Source organism: Ursus arctos, unplaced genomic scaffold, assembly GCF_023065955.2.
Source record: "Ursus arctos isolate Adak ecotype North America unplaced genomic scaffold, UrsArc2.0 scaffold_22, whole genome shotgun sequence".
In the NCBI taxonomy this organism is placed as follows: domain Eukaryota; kingdom Metazoa; phylum Chordata; class Mammalia; order Carnivora; family Ursidae; genus Ursus; species Ursus arctos.
The window spans coordinates 59674508-59695377 of NW_026622897.1; the positions used below are offsets into that span (position 1 = coordinate 59674508).

At 38.5% G+C, this 20870-nt stretch overlaps 2 protein-coding genes across 2 annotated transcripts; one reads left to right on the forward strand and one right to left on the reverse strand.

Moving 5' to 3' along the window:
• Window positions 1-443: 443 nt before the first annotated feature.
• LOC113245797 (olfactory receptor 2AG1-like) lies at window positions 444-1376 on the forward strand. Its single transcript, XM_026486099.3, has one exon. It carries the CDS (start codon window positions 444-446, stop codon window positions 1374-1376), a length of 933 nt encoding a protein of 310 aa, XP_026341884.2.
• A 13163-nt stretch (window positions 1377-14539) lies between these two features.
• Window positions 14540-15472, reverse strand: LOC113245827 (olfactory receptor 2D3-like). Its single transcript, XM_026486143.1, has one exon. It carries the CDS (start codon window positions 15470-15472, stop codon window positions 14540-14542), a length of 933 nt encoding a protein of 310 aa, XP_026341928.1.
• Between the last annotated feature and the right edge of the window lie 5398 nt (window positions 15473-20870).

Sequence of the window (20870 nt, forward strand, 5' to 3'; positions counted from 1 at the left end):
TCAGCACAGGTCTGTTAGGGCACTAACGGGATATTTAAATCGTTAGACAAACATTATACTTACAACATAGGTACAAAAATAACCAAGGGCTTGGGTTCTGAGATATTACTTTCTAGTGCGAGAGAGATGACTTAATCATTCTGGAAAGATACATGTCCAGGTTTTATGTCCTGAATAATATTTTCGTGTAGTGACCTCTTAATGTTTAGCTATTACTGTGGTGCCTGCTCTCCATTCAGATGGTTCTTTCATCAAGGTACAACCAAAAGTGTCAGAAACTGAGAGATGAAAAGGTAAAGTCCATTTCCAGTAGGAAAGACATTGCCTCATTGGACTCATGTTGGCCATCACTAGGAGCCTGTGATGTTACAAACTAGGGACCACCTTAGCAAAAATTCACTGAGAATGTGTTTGGTTCTAGGCAACTAAAGAAACAACACAGAATGGAGTACTGGAACTCCACCTTGGGCAGTGGCTTTATATTGATGGGGATTCTGAATGACAGTGGGTCTCCTGAACTGCTCTGTGCCACAATCACAGTCCTGTACATGTTGGCCCTGACCAGCAATGGCCTGCTGCTCTTGGTCATCACAATGGATTCCCGGCTCCACGTGCCCATGTACTTCCTGCTCGGGCAGCTCTCACTCATGGACCTTCTCTTCACGTCTGTTGTCACTCCCAAGGCGCTCATGAGTTTTCTGCACAGTGAAAACACCATCTCCTTTGGGGGCTGTGCCCTTCAGATGTTTCTGGCACTGATGCTGGGTGGTGCAGAGGATCTGCTATTGGCCTTCATGGCCTATGATAGATATGTGGCCATTTGTCATCCTCTGAACTACGTGGTCTTCATGAGGGCAAGGGTCTGCTGGCTCTTGGTGGCCACAGCCTGGCTATTGGCCTCCTTAAGTGCCTTTGTTTATACCTTGTACACGATGCACTATCCCTTCTGCATGTCCCGGAAGATCAGGCACCTGCTCTGTGAGATCCCACCTTTGCTGAAGTTGGCCTGTGCAGATACCTCCAGATATGAACTGTTTGTGTATGTGATGGGTGTAACCTTCCTGATTCCCCCTCTTGTTACTATCATTTCCTCCTATGCACTAATCCTGTGTACTGTGCTTCGAATGCCCTCAAGTGAGGGGAAGCAGAAAGCCCTAGTCACCTGCTCTTCCCACCTGACAGTGGTTGGGATGTTCTATGGAGCTGCCACATTCATGTATGTCCTGCCCAGTTCACTTCACAGCCCCAAGCAAGACAACATCATCTCTGTTTTCTACACTGTTGTCACTCCAGCTCTGAACCCCCTTATCTACAGCCTGAGGAATAAGGAGGTCATGGGAGCCTTGAAGAGAGTCCTGGGAAAATACATGCTGTGACACACTCTACCATCTAGGGAGAGCTTATGGCTGGCCCCCCAAATTAATTTCTCTTCAAAGTCAGATTTCTGCTAATTCCCATGGCGAAAACACCATAATGCAAAGGGAATCTTTTAGTAGTAAAATGAGGGAATATAATTTGACTGGTCAAATGAATTTGTGTGTCTGTATTTTTACCATTTTATTTTATTTTTTGAAGTGTAGTTGACACAGAATATTACATTATTTTCAGGAGTGCAGCATAGTGATTTGACCGATCTATACTTTGTGGGATGGTTGCCACAAATGTAGCTACCATGTATTACCCTACAACACTATTATAGTATCATGGACTACAGCCCTTTATCCCCACTGTACCTTTTATTCTGGTGACTAATTTATTCTATAACTGAAGCCTGTATCTCCCACTGCTCTTCAACCATTTTCACCATTCTTCAATCCCTTCCCCACGATGCTCTGGTAACCACCAGTTTATTCTCTGTATTTATGGTCTGTTTTTGTTGTTTCTTTATTTGTTCTTTTCTTCTGTTTTTTATTTTTCTTTATTTTTTTTGATGGTATTTTTTTAATGTTTTTTTAATTATATTATGTTAGTCACCATACAGTACATCCCTGGTTTCCGATGTAAAGTTCGTTGATTCATTAGTTGTGTATAACACCCACTGCACCATGCAATAAGTGACCTCCTTACTACCCATCACCGGTCTATCCCATTCCCCTGCCTCCCTCCCCTCTGAAGCCCTCAGTTTGTTTCTCATAGTCCATAGTCTGTCATGTTTGTTCTTTTCTTTTGTTTTTTAAAATTCCATGTATAAGTGAAATCATATGGTATTTGTCTTTCTCTTACTTACTTCACTTAGCATTAAACCCTCAAGGTCCATCCATGTTATCATAAATGGCAAGATTTCATTGCTTTTTATGGCTGATTAATATTCCACTGTATAAATATATACACACCACATCTTTATCCATTCATCTATCAATGGGTACTTTGGTTGCTTTCATTATCTTGGCTATTGTAAATAATGTAGCAATAAACACAGGGACGTTTATATCTTTACGAATTGGTGTTTTCATTTTCTTGGGTAAGTACCCAGTAGTGGAACTACTGAATCATATAGTATTTCTCTTTTAATTTTTTGAGGAATCTCCATACTGTTTCCACAGTGGCTGCACCAATTTCTATTCCCACCAACATCGTACAAAGGTTTCTTTTTCTTCACATCCTCACCAACACTTATTTCTTGTCTTTTTGATAATACCCATTCTGGCATGTTTAAGGTGATATTTCATGATCAAATGCTATAAATCTTTTTTTTCCATCAGGTAATTTATTTAAAAAAATGATTCACACTTTATTTAAAATTTGCTCTCTGTTTTCCCATGTAGCTACTGAGTTAAATGAGGGTAGGTGATTTTATCAATTTTGGACATGACCTCTGACTGGGGAGTCTATACTGGACCAACAAATGAACCAAAGAAAAGAAAGTTTCAAGTGGGAAGCCTAAGCAAGGCCCACATCAGGGGAGCAGACCTTGCGATTTGCACAAATTTTAGACCAACTGACCTTGTTTAAAGATCATGTAGGTAGCCTAATTAACTACTAGTAGTTTATATGTATTGGCATCATGTTCTCTCCTTTTTCCAAGCAGCCATTATACGGACCCTCCAACAGGTGTTTTTGTTTGTCTTTGTTTTTGACATGGAGAATTTTTATACTTCCTAAAAAATACTTCCAAATATTACTGAAATAAATAAAATAGAAAGGGTATCTCATTAGCAAGGTCCATGGGAAACAACTATACTTATTTCTTGGCAATAAACAAAACAGACAAACAGACAGAACCAGTTTCTGTTTTGAAATGTCCCTACACTTGCAAAGGGTTCATACGCTTGATATGTGTGAATGTATGAGTCTGCGGATGTGTATTTGTGCTGGAAAGGATGGGACAACATATCAGTTAATTTTCTAGTGGCCTAAATATGCTCTACTACTACCATTTGTTTGTAAACCTGGAAATACTTAAACAAAACCTGCAAGTTGTTTTGAAGCTTCAAAATAACACAGGTCATCCAAATGGCACTATTTTGGGGAATAAAAATATTGTTCTTTTTGGAAATTTGCTAATGCTTTCTCTTTAAAAAAATAAAACAGCACTGTTTCATCTAACACTAAGGAGTAACAATAAGGAGTTTTTTGGAAAAAATTAATAAAATTAAGAATACTAAAAGAAAGGCAAAAATTAAATAGAATCTTATCTAGAGGTAACATCCACACATTTAGATGCATTTTCTTTCATTTTTAATGCAGGCATGCATTTTACTGAGTTGATATGTGCACATAAAAGAGATTTTTTTCACTTGTTAATACATAGTGAATTTTCCCCCTTCATTATATGGCAGCTATATAGAGCAGTGACAAAGAGAGTCTGGGGTCAGTTGTCAGAGTACCGAGGTTTGAATTCAACACATCCCCACTTACTTATATAACTTTGAGCATGTTTCTTAACTTCTCTGTAGCTGTCTGCACATCTCTAAACTGTAAATTGGCAGTAATAGTTAGATCTATTCCATAGTCATCGTGAAGATTAAATAAATTAGCAAATATAAATGTAAGACATTTAGAATAGCACCTGACATATAATGAGTATTTAATAAATCTTAATTCTTACATGAGTAAATAGCCTTGAAAATATTTTTATGTGATGACATAATAGTATATCATATGGATGTTTTATAATAGAGTTGGCTATTTCATCACTTATACATTTAGTGTGTGTGTGTGCGTGTGTGTGTGCCTGAAAACAACAATGTTAACCTTTGGGTATATGACTGATTTTTTTCCTTTAGAATAAATTCTTGGGGGCGGAATTACTAAAACCAAAGTAAAAAATCTATTTAATATTACTGATATAAAAAGATGAACTGGGGGCGCCTGGGTGGCACAGTGGTTGGGCGTCTGCCTTCGGCTCAGGGCATGATCCCGGCATTATGGGATCGAGTCCCACATCAGGCTCCTCCGCTATGAGCCTGCTTCTTCCTCTCCCACTCCCCCTGCTTGTGTTCTCTCTCTCACTGGCTGTCTCTATCTCTGTCGAATGAATAAAATAAAAATCTAAAAAAAAAAAAAGATGAACTGATTTTTATGTGTTAAACATTTTGCATGTTTACCAGCAACATATAAGTATACTCAATTCATCGCATCTTTTTCATATTAAATTTAATATATAAACAGCTTTTACTAATTTATTAAGTATAACATTTAAATATATTTAATTTGCATAATTCATATTTTTCTTTTCTTTTTTTTTTTTTTAATGATTTTTTATTATATTATGTTAGTCACCATACAGTACATCCCCAGTTTCCGATGTAAGGCTCGATGATTCATTAGTTGTGTATAACACCCAGTGCACCATGCAATATGTGCCCTCCTTACTACCCATCACCGGTCTATCCCATTCCCCCACCCCCCTCCCCTCTGAGTTGTTGGAGTTCTTTACAGATTAGGGATGCTGATACTTTTTTATATTTGTGGTATTACTTCATGAATTTTTTATTTTTTAATATCTCCATGGTAAGGATTTTTAGACAGAGAAGTACTGAAAATATTTATGTAGTGAAATCTGTTCATCTTTTCTTTTCTGTTTTCTTTCACTGATTTTACTGCTAGGATATAATTTTTTTTTTTTTTTTTTTTTAAAGATTTTATTTATTTATGTGACAGAGAGACAGCCAGTGAGAGAGGGAACACAGCAGGGGGAGTGGGAGAGGAAGAAGCAGGCTCATAGCGGAGTAGCCCGATGTGGGACCCGATCCCGGTACGCCGGGATCACGCCCTGAGCCGAAGGCAGCCGCTTTAACGACTGCGCTACCCAGGCGCCCCTAGGATATAATTTTCTACTCTCTCTTTAGGTAACAATTTATATTTTTTTCTTCCTAATTTTATAATTTGCATTTAACTTTTAGAATAAATTTCTCATTTATTTTGATTTGGTAAAGTTTTAACTTTCTTTCAAAGTTGCCACCTTCTTAGTAATATTTTAAAATAATTCTTCTCCATTAATTTCTTCTATTTTTAAAATCATATATTATGTCTCATAAATGTAGTATTAAGCTACATTTCTTTGCTATCTGTTCTGTTCTAGCTTCTTTGTCTCCTTACTCTTTCTGAAGATATTTGATTCTGTCATCTACATCTTAAAATCCCACTGGTAATTTGATCATGAATATATTCAATGGGTAAAGTAATTTTTAATTTGCAATTTAGTTTGCAGTACTCAGGCATGCCCTCCAGAACATAGTAAACTTCTGCACCTTTGGAACCCAGTCTTGTTTCCTTTCTGAAAATGACTATTTAACACCTTCAGTCTCAGATGATGACCTTACCCCATATGTATTTCACTTGGAATGGAAAGTAAAGTATGTGTAAGAAGGGCAAGGGAAGTAAGAAAGGGCAGCCCCTTATGTTCCCCTCTTCAAACCTCCCACCCACCTGTATGAACCTGCATGTTCATGTTTGATTTTCCCCCTTTACAACTGTCTATTAAAAGCTGACCCCTTCACTTTTACTCTGAATCCCAGTCTCACCTACCAAAGATTTTGCTTCTGCAGAATCTCTTTAATCTGAAACCATTTTCTTCTTCTCTTCTGGGTGATAACCACAAAGATACAAATATGCTCTGATTATCCCATCATAAAGAACGCTTTCCATGGCTCCACATCCCCTTCAGTTACTGACCCATTTTTTCAGCTTCTCTTCAGGCAAAAAAAGAATCTTAAAAAGTGTGTCTATGCCTACTTTCTCCTCTGCTGATTTTCTATTCATATATTAGCCCATTTCCAATCAGCTCTGATTTCTTTCCTTGGACCTGTCCTTTGTCAAAGTCATCATTGCTGTTTCAAATAAAGTGGTCATCTCTCTTTTTTTTTAAGGTTTATTTATTTGTTGTAGAGGGTGAGAGAGCACAAGCAGGAGGGGGTGAGGGTGAGGGGCAGAGGGAGAGAACCCTCATGCAGACTCCCTGCTGAGCACAGAACCCAAAGCAGGGCTCAGTCCCAGGACCCTCAGATCATGATCTGAGCTGAAATCAAGAATGGGTGGCTTAACTGACTGAGCCACCCAGGCACTCCTAAAGTGGTCATTTCTATATCTTCCTCCTTGACCTTTCAGCAACTTCAACACAGTTGACTAGTCCCTTCCTCTTGAAACTGTTTCTTCTCTTGGCTTCCAGATTCCACACACACTTGGTTTTCCTCCTTCTTCCCTTAACTCTCTGCACCTTATTGAATCCCCTTTGCTTTCTGAATTTGGAACTTCCGCTTGGTACAAATATGGACCTCTCTTTCTTCTCATTCAATAATCTCTTCCTGAGTAATTAATCTATTTGTATAGGTTTAAATACCGCTTACACACTGTTGACGGCCAAAGACCTGACTACTTCCATAAATCTCAGGCTCATATATCAAATTGCCTACTTGCCATGTCTAATAGGAGTTTCAAACTTAATCTAAAACATAACTCTTGATACATTCTCCTGCCAATCTGTTCTTCCCTCATTCTTTTTTATCTAAATCAGTAAGCACCATCCACGCAGCTGATCAAACTAAAAACTTACATGCATTGTTTTCATCTTTTGCCTTACTGCACCAATAAGTAAATAAATCCTCTTGGCTTCAACTATACAGTATATTCCAAATATGTGTACTTCTTTTGGTGTCCCCCTACAAGTATCTTAGTCCAAGTCATCATAATCTGTTATCTGTTGCTCTACAATAGCTTCCTAATAGGTCTTTCCTCTTTCACTTTTGTCCCACAACAATCTGTTTTCTCCCTAGTGTACAGATTGACCGTCATAAATACAAATCAGATTATGTCACTTTTTAAAATTTAAATTCAATTAGCCAACGTACAGTACATCGTTAGTTTTGGATGTAGAGTTCATCAGTTGCATATAACACCCAGTGCTCATCACATCACGTGCTCTCCTTAATGCCCATCACCCAATTACCCCATCTCCCCCTCTCACGTCCCCTCCAGAAACCCTCAGTTTGTTTCCTATAGTTAAGAGTCTCTCTTGGTTTGTCTCCCTCTCTGATTTCTTTCAGATTATGTCACTTTTTGACAAGGGTTCACATGTTCTTGGCCCTGCCTACCTTTCAGTCCATATTTAAAACTGTGCTCTCTTATAGACACTTTAATCTAACTCCATTGACCCCTTGCTTTCCATCACATGATTCAAAATTGTTTCTGCTTTAGGGCCAATTAGAATCTATTCTCCTACCCTGTGATATTTTGTCATCAAATCTTCTTGGCTTAGTAAAGTCCCGTCTTAAAAATGTTAACTTCTCAAAGAGATTAGCAGTCTACGTGGCATGTACTCAAACCAAAAGGCACTATCACACCCTATGTTTTATTGTCTTCATTGCACTTATCATTATGTGAAACTTTCTTATTTATACTTTAGTTTACTTGTTACTCTCTCTCTCCACTTTTCAAAACGAAAACTTCATGGGAGCATGGACTATGCAATGTATGCGTCATAGCTGCTTCTCCATAAAATCTAGGAATATATAAAACGCAGTCTCTACCATGCAATGTGAAAAGATATGCACATGTGTATGTCTTTACTGATAGAACTAGAGGAATATGCCATGTTCCTAGGTGAAAAGGCTTAACATTTTAAAATATATTTTTTGCTAAATAATCTATAAATTCAGTGTAATAACCATTAGACTTCTAATGGTATTTTTAGAAGTGGATTTTGACAAGCTGAGAAGTAGAAAGTTTATGAACTATCAAGAAAATTGTGGAATAGAAGAAAAATAGAAGAGTTCTGTCTTTCCAGCTAAACCTATAGTAATTGAAATACAGCAAAACAAGTGCAGTAATTGACAAATATGCCAATATGCATATTGAAATTTAGTGTATATTATGGCAGTATTTGAAATTAATGGGCAAAGAATGACTTACCATGGTATTAGAACACATGGCTCAAATATTTAGGAAAAAAGTGCCATATTAACTCACGTACAGAAATTCTCATAAAATAAATTCCAGATATCTTAAAGATCTAATGGTTAAAAAGAAAATCCTGTGTCAGACTGCCCATCCCAGATTCATGTCTTACTTGTTTCCCAGCATTTATGTGGGGCCATATTATTGGGTTTCAGTGAATGGAATGTGAGCAGAAGTGCTGTCCTCCTTCTAAGCTACAAAGCCTACCAGTGAACAACTTTTTTTTAAATTTTTTATAATAATTTTTTATTATGTTATGTTAGTCACCATACAGTACATCCCTAGTTTTTGATGTAATGTTCCATGATTCATTACTTGTGTATAACACCCAGTGCACCATGCAATATGTGCCCTCCTTACTACCCATCACCGGCCTATCCCAATCCCCCACTCCCCTCCCCTCTGAAACCCTCAGTTTGTTTCTCAGAGTCCATAGTCTCTCATGGTTCATTCCCCCTTCTGTTTACCCCCCCTTCATTCTTCCCTTCCTTCTCTTACCAGTCTTCCTATTTCTTATGTTCCATAAATGAGTGAAACCATATGATAATTGTCTTTCTCTGCTTGACTGATTTCACTTAGCATAATCTCCTCGAAGATGTCGTCCATATATACAATGGAATATTACTCAGCCATCAAAAAGAACGATTTCACAACATTTGCAGCGACATGGTTGGGACTGGAGGAGATTATGCTAAGTGAACAACTTTTTTTATCTTCATCTTTATGGATAGTGACATGCAGGATGACCTCAAAATCCCCAGATTAAAGAGCTCTATCAGCTTGGGTCCATATACCTGTCACTTCATCCCTCAATTAGAATTTACATAAGTGGTTTAAGTTAATCAGAGGAATACAATTATCATATGGTTTCACTCATATGTGGAATATATGAAATAGTGCAGAGGATCATAGGAGAAGTAAGGGAAAACTGAATGGGAAGAAATCAGAGAGGGAGACAAACCATGAGAGACTCTTGACTCTGGGAAGCAAACTGAGGGTTGTGGAAAGGGAAATGGGTGGAGGGATGGGGTAATTGGGGGATGGGCATTAAGGAGGGCACGTGACGTGATGTGCACTGGGTGTTATACACAACTGATGAACTGTTGAACACTATATCTGAAACTAATGATGTACTATATGTTGTTTATTTGAATTTAAATTTAAAAAAGGAATTTATGTAAGTGAAAAATAAACTTCTACCTGTTAAGCCACTGAGATTTGGGATTTATCTGCTAAAGCAGGGTTCAGCAAACATGTCCCTGGGGCAACATCCAAACTGCCTGGTTTTAGGAATAAAGTTTTATTGTAGCACATTCATTTTTTGTATGAGCTATGACTGTTTTCCTGCTACGATGGTATGGTTGAGTACTTATGATAGGGACAGTATGGGCTATAAAGACTAGAATATTTATGATCTGGCCCATTATAGAAAAAGTTTGCTGATCCCTATGTTGGAGTAACTAGTGACACCTTGCATAAAGGAGAACTAGAACTAGAGCATAACACAGGAGACTATTTTTATTACTTTAGGGATGAAGAAAGCCTCTCTTAGTAAAAAAGGAAATCTATGTACTCCTCCCCCTGCTTATTCTGTCCCTTCCTACCTTTTACCTCCTACCACACCTCTACTTGATTAATTCTTTCATCCTTCAGTTTTCAACGCAAAAATCACCTCCTCAAGAATTATTCTGTATGCTTTCTAAAAGTCTATAACTATATGCAAATCCAATAGCCTTTTATCAAAACATACAAGTTTGAGACGTTTGAGAAATTTTTCCTGGAAGACCTCTCCTCTTGCCACTTCTGACACACATTTATTCAGCCTCTTTTTCTGTTACTCTGATTCTCGGTCCTCTGGGCCTGATTTGCTACTCTTCATCCACCTTGAAACATTGGTAACTCCAAGGTTCTATCTTGGATTCTTCCCTGTATCTGTCTCCAACACTATGTCTCATCCAGGATGGCACTTCAGAATTACCTTGGGATATTTTCACAAAACGTAAGTATTGATAAAACCTTTGGGTGTGTCAAAATTCACTTGCATTTATATGTAGTAAATTTCTAAATCTATCTCTCCAGAGCATATCTCTCTCTTAAACTCCAGCTTTATTTATTCATTCAAAATGATATTTCTTGAGCAACAACAATGGCTGGGCACTTTTCTACAAGTGATAATATAGAGATCAGCAAAGGAGTCACAGTCTTTATTGCCATGGAATTTACACACTAATGGGGAAGTCAGACATTAAGCAAATAATCACGCAATTCTTTTAAATAAAAGCCACCCCATTGCCTAAAAAGCAGCACACGATTTTTACTGTGCTGAAGAATCACCTGGGGCTTGTTACAGACGGAGATTCTGAGATCGACTAACCAATCCTAAGCTGAGAAATATTTTCTTTTTTTTATCTTTTTTTATTTTAATGTTTTTTTATTATATTATGTTAGTCACCATACAGTACATCCCTGGTTTCTGATGTAAAGTTCGATGATTCATTACTTGCGTATAACACCCAGTGCACCATGCAATATGTGCCCTCCTTACTACCCATCACCAGTCTATCAACCCAGGGACCGCTTCAAGTCATGATTTACAAAACAATGGTCTATATTCTTTTTTTTTTTTAAAGATTTTATATATTTATTCGACAGAGATAGAGACAGCCAGCGAGAGAGGGAACACAAGCAGGGGGAGTGGGAGAGGAAGAAGCAGGCTCATAGCGGAGGAGCCCAATGTGGGTCTCGATCCCATAACGCCGGGATCACACTGTGAGCCAAAGGCAGACGCTTAACCGCTGTGCTACCCAGGCACTCCAATGGTCTATATTCTAAATGCCTTACTAAGGCATAAAACAGGTATTCCTGCCCTCCTTTTCTTAACTTTATCCTTATTTTCCATCACTGTCCCATAAATGTCCCAATCTTCAGCATTTAAAGGATTACAAATGGGGCCAATTCTTTGGTATTGAATTCAAAGCATTTCTGAGTCTGGACTCTTCATCTTGCTCTCTAGCTTCGTAGCTCACTATTTTCCTAATATTACACATTACTCTTAGAAAAATTCTACCATTTTTTATTCCTTAAATGTACTTTTACATCTCAGAAATCATTAAATTTAGAATTTAAGGCCATGTTAGAACTGAACATCATGAAGACCTTACTTTTCATGTCTATATCCCCAGCTTCTAGAAATGCTCCTGTTCAAAATATATTTGATGAATGCATGAAAAAATGAAGGAAATAATTCCATTTGCCAGAATGTATTCTAATATTTGTGATAGTTTTATTTGTTTATTTGGTTCCTTGTAGCCCCCCCCCCATATAGTTGTATGTCTATTTGTTTTAATTTTCGTATTAGCTTGTATGGGCCCAGAGAGTAGACTGTCTCCTTACCCACATTTCATTTTCTCTTCCCTCCCTATTTCCCCCTTCCCTCTCTCTCTCCATCTCTCTTTCTTTCCTCATTTCCTTTCTTCCTCCCTCCTTCCGTTCCTTTCCTTTTCCCCCTTCCTTTCTGTATTTCTTTTTCTCCCCTTTTCTATTCATTATTTAAGTATGATTGACATACAATGTTATATTAGTTTCAGGTGTACAGCATATTGATTCAACAATTAATACATTACTCAGTGCTCACCATAAGTGTTAGTCACCATCTGTCACCATATAATGTTATTATAATATTATTGACTATATCCCCTATGATGTACTTTTCATCTCTGTGACTTATTTATTTTATAACTGGAAGTTTGTACCTCTTTTTTAAAGTTTTTATTTAAATTCCAGTTCGTTAACATACAGTTTAATACCAGTTTCAGGTGTACAATTTAGTGATTCAACACATACATCACCTTGTGCTCATCATAACAAGTGCACTCCTTAATCCCCATCACCTATTTCACTATCCTCTCATCCACTTCCCCTCTGGTAACAATCAGTTTGTTCTCTATAGTTAAGAGTCTGTTTCCTGGTTTGCCTCTCTCTTTTTCCCCCATGATTGTTTTGTTTTTTAATTCCACATATGAATGAAATCATATGGTATTTGTCTTTCTCTGATTGACTTGTATTTCACTTAGCATAGTACTTTCCAGCTCCATCCATGTTGTTGCAATTGGCAAGATTTCATTCTTTTTGATGGCTGTGGAATATTCCATTGTATATAGATACACCACCTCTTCTTTATCCATTCATCAGTTGATGGACAGTTGGGCTCTTTCCATAATATGGCTATTGTTGATAATGCTGCTATAAACATCAGGGTGCATGTATCTTTTTGAATTAGTATTTTTGTATTTTTTGACTAACTACCTAGTAGTGCAATTGCTGGATCATAAGGTAGTTCTATTTTTAACTTTTTGAGAAACCTCCATACTGTTTTCCAGAGGGGCTGCACCAGTTTGCATTCCCACCAACAGTGTAAGAAGATTCCTCTTTCTCCACATCCTCTCCAATACCTGTTGTTTCTTGTGTTGTTCATTTTAGCCATTCTGATTGATATGAGGTGATATCTCAGTCTAGTGTTGATTCGTATTTCTCTGATGATGAGAGATGTTCAGCATCTTTTCATGTATCTCTTAGACATCTGTATGTCTTCTTTGGAAAAATATCTATTCATGTCTTCTGCCCATTTTTTAACTGGATTATTTGTTTTTTGGGGGGGTATTGACTTTGATAAGTTCTTTATAGATTTTGGATACTAACCCTTTATCAGATATGTTATTAACAAATATCTTCTTACATTCCATAGTTTGCCTTTAGTTTTGTTGATTGTTTCCTTCTCTATACAGAACCTTTTTATCTTGATGAAAGCCCAGTAGTTTATTTTTGCTTTTGTTTTCCTTGCCTCAGAAGACATATCTAGAAAGAATTTGCTACAGCTAATATCAAAGACATTACTGCCTGTGTTCTCCTCTAGGGTCTTGATGGTTTCCTGTCTTATACTTAGGTATTTAATCCATTTTGAATTTATTTTTTTTTGTATAGTGTAAGAAAGTTGTCCAGTTTCATTCTTCTGCATGTTGCTGTCCAGTTTTCCCAACACCATTTGTTGAAGAGACCATCTTTTTCCCATTGGATATTCTTTCCTGTTTTGTCAAAGATTAATTGACCATATAGTTGTGGGTCCATTTCTGGGTTTTCTATTCTGTTCTATTGATCTATGTGTGTTTTTGTGCCAGTGCCATACTGTCTTGTTCACTATGGCTTTGTAATATAACTTAAAGTGTAGAATTGTGATGTTTCCAGCTTTGCTTTTCTTCTTCAATGTTGCTTGGCTATTTGGGGTCTTCTGTAGCTCCATACAAATTTTAGGATTGTTTGTTCTAGCTTTGTGGAAAATTCTCTTGGTATTTTGACAGGGATTGCATTAAATGTAGGGTGTTTTGGGTAGTGTAGACATTTTAACAATATTTTTCTCCTAATCCATGAGCTTGGAATGTCTTTCCATTTCTTTGTGTTATTTTCAATTTCTTTCATCAGTGTTTTATAGTTTTCAGAGTACAGATCTTTTACCTCTTTGGTTAGGTTTATTCCTAGGTATCTTATGGGTTTTAGTGCAATTGTGAATGGGATCAATTCCTCGATTTTCTGCTGCTTCATTATTGATGTATAGAAATGCAACAAATTTCTGCACATTGATTTTGTATCCTGCAACTTTACTGAATTCATGTATCAGTTCTAGCAATTTTTTGGCGGGATCTTTTGGGTTTTCTATATAGAGTATCATGTCATCTGCAAATAGTGACAGTTTGATTTCTTCCTTGCCAATTTGGATGCCTTTTATTTCTTTTTTTTTTTAAGTTTTAATTTAAATTCCGGTTAGTTAACTTACAGTGTAAATATTAATTTCAGGTGTACAATTTGGCAGTTCAACACATAAAACACCAGGTGCTCATCACAAGTGCACTCCTTAATCCCCATCACCTATTTAACCCATACCCCCACCTTCCTCCCCTTCTATATTTCTTTCCTAAGTCTACCAAGGTGTCTTACTTTGAACAGGCAAGTTACTGAATTTATCTTAGAAGAGACATAGGAAAATAGGAGAAGGAAAATAAGTGGAGGAATGGGATGAAAATGGGAAAAGTTTACAAGAAAATCACATCTCTCTACATCCCTAAAATGTTGTCATGGCTAAAGCTCCCCACCTTCAAAAAGACGATTTTGCAGTCACTCTCCTGAGAGCCCCTTTGACATCCTTGTTTCTCAGACTATAAATGATGGGGTTCAGCATGGGTGTCACTGCTGAGTAGAACACAGAGATCATTTTATCCCTTTCATTCATTATCTTGGAGTTTGGCCTCATGTAGGCAAATATTGCTGAACCATAGAAGAGGACAACAACAATGAGATGGGAACCACAGGTAGAGAAAGTCTTGAGCCTCCCCTCCCCAGACTGCATCTGGATCACAGTGGAGATAATATTCCAGTAGGAGACAAGGATCAGGCAGACAGGAGCTAAGAGGATGACCACGCCCATTGCAAAGATGGCCATTTCTGTGCTGTAGGTGTTTGTTGAAGCCAGCTTCAGGAGGGCAGGAGGTTCACAAAAAAAATGGTTGATAATATTGTTCCCTTTGTAGGGCAGACGCAGTGTGAATGTGGTGTCCACCAGAGACACAAACGCTCCACTGACCCAGGACCCTATGGCCAGCTGGACACATAACCACCGTGTCATGATGGTGGAGTAGTGCAGGGGCTTGCAGACAGCCACATACCGGTCATAGGACATCACCGCCAGCAGTGCACACTCTGTACACCCAACCAGAAGTAAAACAAGTATCTGTGTTGAGCATCCAGCAAAGGAAATGGTTTTCCTCTTTACCAGGAAGTGGACCAGCACCTGGGGCACTGTGGTGGTAGAAAAACAGAGATCAGCAAAGGACAGGTTTCTAAGGAAAAAGTACATGGGTGTGTGGAGTCTAGAGTCTATGTGAATGAGCACAATGATAAGCAGATTTCCCAGTACAGTCAGCAGATAGATGATCAGAAAAAGGAAAAAGAGCAGGACTTGTGTCTGTGGATCCTGTGAGAGGCCCAGGAAGACAAATTCAGTCACATAGGTTTGGTTTCCTTCTCCCATGAAAATTTATTACTGTTTATAGGTCAGCACCGAGAAAAGAAACACATATTGTTCAGTTATAGAATATATATCTATATCTATATCTATATCTATATCATCTATATCTATCTATATCTATATATCTGTGTAACTTAGGTAATAATCAGCATCAGAACTGGGCTATTGATTTCCATCTCTTAACAGGTCCCATATGTCAGAAGACAGAATTCTCTTTTTGCTCAGCAGTTTTGACAGATGAGTCATTTCTGATTTTCTCTCCCTTGAATCTTTTAGTAGCACCAGAGGGGCAGAAATCATCCTGAATATGCTACATGACCAAACCTTAGCAGGACTACATATAGTCCTGATAAGATTATAGTGCTGCTCACAGTGCATCCTTCCTTTTATGTAGGTTTGGAAAGCAAAGAAATTGATGTTGCTTTAAACTAGTTAGATTTTTATGCTGCTGACTATCTGATAACATTTATGAAGGCTGATTTTTTTCATTATTTTTGCAAAATAATCCTAAAGAAGCACTCTGAGCAAGGAATGGGAAATTAAGGGATGATGTAGTCTGTGATCCTGGCCCTTAAATAATTTCTTCCCTTATTTGTTTTTAGTGTGAAGAGGCTGCTGAGGAACATCAGTAAAAAAAGGCTGCCACTCAGTAGCATCCTTTAAACATGCCTTAATCCGTCCTCTGCACTTTATCTCTCTTTGCACAAGGTCCTTTGGCAATAATAATACTAATTTTCATGTGTCGGGCCCTATCCTGGTGCCAGTCATTGTGTACACTTATTTTTAAGTCTTTTTTTTTTTTTTTAAGATTTTTTTATTTATTTATGTGACAGAGAAACAGCCAGCGAGAGAGGGAACACAGCAGGAGGAGTGGGAGAGGAAGAAGCAGGCCCATAGCGGAGGAGCCTGATGTGGGACTCGATCCCGGTACGCCGGGATCACGCCCTGAGCCGAAGGCAGACGCTTTAACGACTGCGCTACCCAGGCGCCCCTATTTTTAAGTCTTATGTTCATTTGAGGTAGTTATTATTATCCCCAGTACACAGATGATGAAACAAAGATTCAGAAAAAAATTTAAGCTTTCTCACTTTGTCTGTATCCTGCAATTCTTTTTCTTTCTTACTCAAAAACTCATTGTAGATAAGGTTAAACTTTCACCCAATTGTATGTACCTATTCCCCACATCCACTCCTTGAAGACAAATCCACAGACCTCCATTTCATGGTTTTAGAGCTAATCCACTGTGGCAGAGCTATCTGTAGGCACAAAAACAGTCATATATGAACAGATATTTTTAAATAATTTTGGGTGGTCTTAGCCAACAGACACATGAAAAAATGTCCATCAGCAACAGGAAAATACAAATCAAAACCACAATGAGATACCACCTCACACCAGTCAGAATGGCTAACATTAACAACTCAGGAAACAACAGATGTTGGCAAGGATGCAGAGAAAGGGGAACCCTCTTACACTGCTGGTGGGAATGCAAGGTGGTACAGCCACTCTGGAAAACAGTATGGAAGTTCCTCAAAAAGTTAAAAGTAGAGCTGCCCTATGACCCAGCAATTGCACTACTAGTTATTTATCCAAAGGATATAAACATAGTGATTTGAAGGGGCAACTGCACCCCAATGTTTATAGCTGCAACGTCCACAATTGCCAAACTATGGAAAGAGCCCAGATGTCCATCAACAGATGAATGGATAAAGAAGATGTGGTGTATGTATATATACAATGGAATATTACTCAGCCATCAAAAAATGAAATCTTACCATTTGCAATGATGTGGATGGAAATAAAGGGTATTATGCTAAGTGAAAGAAGTCAGAGGAAGACAATTATCAAAGATTTCACTCATGTGTGGAATTTAAGAAATAAAACAGAGGATCATAGGGGAAGGGAGGGAAAAATAAAATAAGACGAAATCAGAGAGGAAGACAAACCACAAGAGACTCTTAACTATAGGAAACAAACTGAGGGTTGCTGGAGGGAAGGTGGAGGCGGGAATGGGGTAACTGGGTGATGGGCATTAAGAAGGGCACTTGAAATAATGAGCACTGGGTGTTATATGCAATTGATGAATCACTAAATTCTACCCCTGAAGCTAACAATAATCTAATAACAGTATATGTTAACTAAATTGGATGTAGATAAAAAATTAAACTAACTAACTAACTAAAAGAAAGTAAGTACATAAAAGTTTACTTTAGACAATTATTGGGTGGTTAAAGTCAGAGGGACCAGAATGATTCTGTGAAGGAATTTGAAGTTTATTTTTTTCTTTCTTTCTTTCTTTCTTTCTTTCTTTCTTTCTTTCTTTCTTTCTTTCTTTCTCTCTCTCTCTCTTTGGGAGGGGCGCCTGGCTGGCTCAGTTGACAGAGCATGTGACTCTTGATCTTGGGGTGTGAGTTCAAGCCTCACGTCAGGTATAGAGATACTTAAAATCTTAAAAAAAAAAAGCTGAATGAGTGAACAAATAGAGTCAATGCTGACACTCCACACCAACACATTAGCACACCAACATATTCCCTCTCTCAAAAGAAATGTAAGTGAAAAGAAGGGGCTATGTTGACTGTTGAGATGTTGAACTCTGACCCGGGATTAGGACAGTCTTGGTTTAGAAAATCTCAGGATTGATCACCAGGTTAAAGAGAGTGAATGAACTGACTGGTACCCACATCCAAACAAAGAAGGGTGAGTTCAGTGTGACAAGGGACAAGATACCTGGATTTGTGTATACCTGCACATACAAATTAGCATATTCACACAGTCTTGTTTGCCATCCAGGGATGTCTGACCGCAAGAAGATTCTGCCTGTGTGCCCTAGGGCAGGTGGTCAAGGTTCTATCCTGGTCCTGCCTACTCCCACTGTCCAAACTCAGTGACTAAATGGAATAAGGAGGGAATCCCTGAAAAGAGAACACTGAGACAGCAAGGGGCAAAGGAGAATCTGACAGATTAGCTTTTGGTGCAAAAGGAGAGTCAGTGGGTATTCGCAGCCCTTGCAGTCACTCAGGTATCCCTGGTCAGTAGCTTAATCCTCTCCAGAGGAGTTGTAAAACAGGATTCATGAGGCTATCTCTCAAGAGAATCAGTAAAAAAGAAGAGCATGTATTCTCTGTAGAAGCCAGATGAAAAAGAAAGAGGGAAGTGAAGGGCAGAGCCCATCCCAAAGAACAGAACCAAAATTTGAGACTCTCTGAAAGGATTAACTCCCCCTAATCACCTTACCCGCTCTCACCTGGAGGACTGGCCTGGGACAACACAGGACAGCGGGGTCAGTGATGAAGAGAAAGCTAATGAATGAAGGAAGTTACGGTTTTTGCAGCCTGCTAATCCATAGCCCAATAGGCAACTTCCGCTGCCATTTACCACATACTCTGAAGTTGGGACATCATCTGGACTATGAGTCCTATTATACCCCAAGCCAAGGAGCACCATTTTACTAAAATCTCCAAATCACCAAGGAACCTGCCTTAAGGATTTTCTTGGGAGTAAGCCTTTAAGCCTGAGGTCCTAAGAGCTATTGTAAACAGGGCATTCCCTGGAGAAATTTGTGCTATTAACTTTTTAAAACCTTTCTACAATAAGAGATACCCTGGGGCATTTTTCTTTGTGATCACAAACTGAAATATCTGAATCTTATCTGATAATCAGGTACTACTCTGCTGTTTCTCAAACCAATCCTGTCTCTAAATTCTGTCAGAATTTTTAAAATAGAGGTTTCAATAAGGATGGTAACATAAAAGACAGCTGACAAAAGTATATTTTGCATCATCTGGATGATGACTACTGAATAAACTACTGCCAAGGACTTCAGAACTCATGTGTGCAATAGTATTCAAAATGCTTTAAAGTCTTCAGCTAATGGAAGGGGGCAGAGACAAAACCCTAAACTACAGGTGGGCAATGCAGCTTAAGATGTCAGGACTGTTTAAATGAAGGCTTTATTGTAGCTATTCGAATATAGAAGGGTGGTGTGAGAACAAAGTCAGCATATAACAAAGGGCCATATTAACAAATGCAGAAGAGAATTCTTGATTTCCTCATCAGACTCCTCCCTTTCTGAGTCTCCCCCATCATCCACAGCATTGTTCAGGCCAAGAACTTAAGGATATTTCATTACTCTCTTTTTTCATCTTGTATATCCTATCTACCTATGTGTCTTACCACCTCCTCTGGCTCCCCATTGCTGGAACCCCAGTTAAGACCAGCATCTCTCTCCTGGGCTACTGCAATAAAACTCAGTCTTATTGATTGCTTTTCTTGTTTCCATGCTTGTTCACTTAAAATCCACTCTCCACACAATACTCAAAGTGACCTTTTAAAAGTGTAATATCATGATGGCTTTCTGTGGAACCTAAAATAAAATCAATCACCTTTTTAGGACTTCCAAGGTTGTAATGGGTTGAGTTGTATCATGCAAAAAAACATGTCCACTTGGAACCTCATAACGTGACCTTATTTGGAATAAAGATCTTTGCCAGTGTAGTTAAGGGAAGGTTCAAGATGAAATCATCCTGGATTGGAGTGACCCCTAAGCCAGTGACAGATATCTTTTTAAGAAAAGGGGAAGATAGGGGCACCTAGGCGGCTCAGTTGGTTGATCATCTGACTCTGTTGGTTTAAGCCTAGGTCATGATCTCAGGGTCCTGAGATCAAGCCCTGAGTTGGGCTCCATGCTCAACAGGGAGTCTGCTTGAGATTCTCTCTCCCTCCCTCTCTGACCCTTCCCTTGCTTGTGTGCTTTCCCTTTGTCTCTCTCTCTCAAATAAATAAATAAATCTTTAAAAAAGAAAGAAGTGGGGGAAGACACAGAGACAGAGGGAAGGCCATGTGAAGACAGAGGCAGAGATTGAAGTTATGCTGCCAGAAACCAGGGAATACCTCAGTACCAAAAGCTGGAAGAAGCAAGGAAAGCTTCTCCCCCAGGGCCTTCTGAGGGAGCATAGTCTACAAGGTGGAGCAAGATGCCTTGATTTCAGACTTCTGGTCTCCAGAACTATGAATTTCTGTTGTTGTAAGCTAGAAAGTTTATGATAATTTGTTATGGCAGTCCTAAGAAATTAATACAATGGCCCTACCAATCTTGCCTCTGCCTGTTTCTGTGATCTCATTCATTGCCATTCTTTCTGTCACTTATCAGCCTCCAGTCACTCTGACTTCTCTGTTCTGATCTCAACAAATTTATTCCCATCGAAGTCATTCAGTTTTTGGTTTCCTCATGTAAGATCATGCTGGCACACATAATCTGAAAATAATACACCTCACACCTGCCTAGTGAATCTATTGTTGCATACATTTATTCTCCCATGCAGAATCATTCTGCACACAATGCATTCAATTCAGCAAAGACATCATGACACAGAATGGCCAGCACTGAATACCCAGGACAGGA

Bases quoted from the DNA above. Each gene is read 5' to 3' on its own strand.
- LOC113245827 (XM_026486143.1), bottom strand. From the start codon at position 15,472: ATGGGAGAAGGAAACCAAACCTATGTGACTGAATTTGTCTTCCTGGGC.
- LOC113245797 (XM_026486099.3), top strand. From the start codon at position 444: ATGGAGTACTGGAACTCCACCTTGGGCAGTGGCTTTATATTGATGGGG.